At 48.3% G+C, this 4259-nt stretch overlaps 1 protein-coding gene across 1 annotated transcript in view; it reads right to left on the bottom strand.

Moving 5' to 3' along the window:
* Positions 1-4259, bottom strand: part of LOC125482359 (zinc transporter ZIP10-like) — a 5811-nt gene that overhangs the window by 916 nt on the left and 636 nt on the right. Inside the window, exons 2-3 of the mRNA XM_048594424.1 lie at positions 3647-3727; positions 1677-1867 (exon numbers count right to left, since the gene is read on the bottom strand). Of these exons, the coding sequence (XP_048450381.1) occupies positions 1677-1867; positions 3647-3727 (272 nt within the window). The remainder of the gene's footprint in view (positions 1-1676; positions 1868-3646; positions 3728-4259) is intronic.

The following is a 4259-nucleotide window of genomic DNA, read 5'->3' on the forward strand; positions in this document are numbered from 1 at the left end:
CAGCCCCCTCTCCTCGAGCCTGTCACACAGGGAACAGCAGGAGGCCACTCAGCCCCCTCTCCTCGAGCCTGTCACACAGGAACAGCAGGAGGCCATTCAGCCCCCTCTCCTCGAGCCTGTCACACAGGAACAGGAGGAGGCCATTCAGCCCCCTCTCCTCGTGCCTGTCACACAGGGAACAGGGAGAGGCCATTCAGCCCCGTCCTCGAGCCTGTCACACAGGAACAGCAGGAGGCCATTCAGTCCCTAGTTTGGCCTCCAGATTGAAAGTTAAGGGGTCTGGCTGTGCTGCTTTCTTTGTCTCACATCTCTCCCACTCTGCACGTGGACAGTAACGTTCCCTAAACTTTATCATTCTCTCTGTGTCTCTCTCTCACTGTGCCTCTTTCTCTCTCTCTCTCTCACTGTGTGTGTGTCTATCTCGCTCTCTCTCTCTGTCTGTCTCTCTCTGTGTCATAGAAAGATAGAGTCATAGAGCTGTACAGTACAGAAACAGACCTTTCATTCCAACCCGTCTGTGCCGACCAAATTAATCCAGTCCCATTTGCCAGCGTTTGGCCCATATCCCTCTAAACCCTTCCTATCCATGTCCCCATCCAGGTGCCTTTTAAACGTTGTAACTGTACCAGCCCCCACCCACTTCCTCTGGCAGCTTGTTCCACACACGCACCACCCTCTGTGTGAAGAAGTTACCCCTCAGGTCCCTTTTAAATCTTTCCCTTCTCACCTTAAACCTATGCCCCTCTAGTTTTGGACTCCCCCCACCCTGGGGTAAAGACCTTGTCTATTCACCCTATCCATGCCCCTCATGATTTTATAAACCTCTATAAGATCACCTCAGCCTCCAGAGAAAATAACCCTAGCCTATTCAGCCTCTCCCTGTAGCTCAAACCCTCCAACCCTGGCGAATTTTTTCTGAACCCTTTCAAGTTTCACAACATCTTTCCTATAGCAGGGAGACCAGAACTGACTACAGTATTCCAAAAGTGGCCTCACCAACGTCCTGTACAGCCTCTCTCTTTCTCTCTCTCCCTCTCTCTGTCTCTCTCTCCCTTGCTCTGTCTCTGCCTCTTTGTGTCTCTCTCTCGCTCTTTCACACTCCTTCCAGAATGACCTGACTCTGAAGTGAAGGTTATTCTGCCCCACCCTGACTCCAATCCTCGGTGAGGTGCCTCAGGGGGAAAGATTTAAAAGGGACCTGAGGGGCAGCTTTCTCACGCAGAGGGTGGTGTGTGTATGGAACGAGCTGCCAGAGGAAGTGGCGGAGGCTGGTACAATGACAACATTTAAAAGGACAGTTATACAAATAGTGAGGTTTTAGCGGGATATGGGCCAAATGCTGGCAAATGGGACTAGATTAATTTAGAATATCTGATCAGCATGGACGAGTTGGACCAAAGGGTCAGTTTTTGTGCTGCACATCTCTATGACTCTATGAGATGGAGAGAGAGAGAGAGAGACAATAATGCTTAATTTTTTAACTCTTGTTTCTCTTTTGACTTTGTACCTAAGCTTCTTTTTGTACCTTGGTGCTTTGGTACCTAAGTTGCTGCCATGTGCGGTTATCACTGTACTCCTGTACTTGAGAACGTGTGGCAATAACATCTAAAATCTTTAAAAAAACAGTATTTAAAACCACGGGAGCTGATGGAGTAAAGTTAAGGGGATGTACTTACCATGTCAACCAGAGACACATAAAGGAAGATGCCTGCAGTTCCAGTAAAGATCCAGGGTGTTATGTAGGCAGTGTGCTGGCCAATAGCAATTCCAACAGCCAAACCCAGGTAACTAATGAGAGCTGACACCAGGTTAAACACTACAGCCTGTCTGAGTGTGAGCCCTGCTCGCAGTAGCACTGCAAAATCACCTGGAACAGAAACAGAGGTACCTTCAACCCCAGACAGAGCGGGATCCTACACCGAGCTGTGTAATGCCTGGCAGAGCCAGCCCTGCTGATTGGGCACCATGGGCAGAGAGAGAGACAAAAAGAGAGGCAAGGGAGAGGGAGAGAGAGAGGAAGGAGATAAACAGAGAGAGACAGCAAAGACAGAGAGATAGAGAAAGAGGAAAAGAGAGACAGAGAGAGAATAGAGAGACAGAGATAGGGAGAGAGGAAAAGAGAGACAGAGAGAGAGGAGATAGATGAGATAGAGAGAGAGGAAAAGAGAGACAGAGAGAGAGGAGATAGACAGAGATAGAGAGAGAGGAAAAGAGAGACAGAGATAGAGAGAGAGGAAAAGAGAGACAGACAGAGAGAGGAGATAGAGTGAGAGGAAAAGAGAGAGAGAGGAGATAGAGAGAGAGGAAAAGAGAGACAGAGAGAAAGGAGAGAGACAGAGATAGAGAGAGAGGTAAAGAAAGACAGAGTGAGCAGAGAGATAGAGAGAGAGGAAAAGAGAGACAGTGGGAGAGGAGATAGACAGAGATAGAGAGAAAGGAAAAGAGACAGAGAGAGAGAGGAGATAGGTAGGAGTTGGTAGGAGAGACTAGGACCTGAGCGCATGGCCGTAGAGTAAAGGGAAGACCTTTTAGAACGGAGATAAGGAGAAACTTCTTCAGCAAGAGAGTGGTGAATCTATGGAATTCACTGCCACAGAAGGCTGTGGAGGCCAGGTCATTGAGTATATTTAAGACTGAGATAGATAGGTTCTTGATTATCAAGGGGATCAAGGGTTATGGGGAGAAAGCAGGAGAATGGGGTTGAGGAACTTACCAGCCATGATTGAATGGCAGAGCAGACTCGATGGGCCGAAAGGCCTAATTTCTGCTCCTATGTCTTATGGTCTTATAGTCTTACAGCAAGTAAGAGACAGAGGGACAGAGACATACAGAAAGAGGAAAAGAGAGACAAGGGGGATAGAAAGAGACAACAGAGATAAAGAGGAAAAGAGAGACGGTGAGAAAGGAGATGGAGAGAGAGACAGAAGAGGCAGCAATAGAGAGGAAAAGAAAGAGAAAGGCAGTTGGTGACAGGATGGAGAGATAGAGAGAAACAGAAAGAGAGAGAGAAGATGGAGAGTTTGAGTAAAATGAAAAGAGAGAGATAGAGAGAGAGTGAGGAACAGTAGAGAGAGATAGATAATTAGAGAGACAGAGATAAGATGGAGAGATCATGAGGGGAAAAGAGACAGACAAAACAGAAAGACAGAGAAAGAAAGAGAAAGAGAAGGATAGAGAAAAGATGGAGAGATAGAGAGAAAAAGAGCAAGACAGAGAAAGATGGAGAGAGAAAGAGAGGAGAAGACAGAATAAGACAGAAAGGCAGAGAGAGAAAGATAGATAGTGAAAGGGAAATCAAGAGGAAAGAAGAGAGAGACACACACACAGAAAGAGAGAGAGACAGACAGAGAGAGAGAGACACACACAGACAGACAGATAGAGAGACAGAGAGAGAGAGAGAGACAGAGAGAGAGAGGGTGAGACAGAGGGGTTGGTATAGTGATCCTTTATGGAAGGACCTAACCCCGGTCTGGCCTGTGTGTGACCCCTCAGCAATGGGATTCACTCTTGCCTACCCTCTGGGCAATTAGGGACAGAACATCCCAGGGATGAACAATAAAAACCAGACATGGAGAAGAGTGAGAAAATGGAGGTAAAGGCAGACACACATTAAAAGTCAGGACGAGCAGCGGACTGTCATACTAACCCAGTTCATGGGGAAGCTCATGACAAAACACGGCGATGGTGGTACTTAAACCTCCCGACATCCCTGTGGAAAACGCAGCTCCTACAGGACAAAACAGATACAAGTGGCTTTGATGACAACAAAGTTCATTCCTGGTTATGGCCAATGATTAATACAGGCTATGGATAGACTGGGGATAGTCACACGCTGTGACGGTCCCAGATAGTCCCAGAGTGCGATAACCACACACTGTGATAGTCCCAGGCTGTGATAGCCACAGGCTGTGATAGCCCCAGACTGTGATAGCCCCAGGCTGTGATAGCCCCAGGCTGTGATAGCCCCAGACTGTGATAGCCCCAGACTGTGATAGTCCCAGGCTGCGATAGCCACACACTGTGATAGACCCAGGCTGTGATAGTCCCAGGCTGTGATAGTCCCAGACTGTGATAGCCCCAGACTGTGATGGCCCCAGGCTGTGATAGCCCCAGACTGTGATGGCCCCAGGCTGTGATAGCCCCAGACTGTGATAGTCCCAGGCTGTGACAGCCCCAGGCTGTGATAGTCCCAGGCTGCGATAACCACACACTGTGATAGTCCCAGACTGTGACAGTCCCAGGCTGTTATTGCCCCAGAC

Source organism: Rhincodon typus, unplaced genomic scaffold, assembly GCF_021869965.1.
Source record: "Rhincodon typus isolate 14 unplaced genomic scaffold, sRhiTyp1.1 hic_rhity00009257, whole genome shotgun sequence".
NCBI lineage: Eukaryota > Metazoa > Chordata > Chondrichthyes > Orectolobiformes > Rhincodontidae > Rhincodon > Rhincodon typus.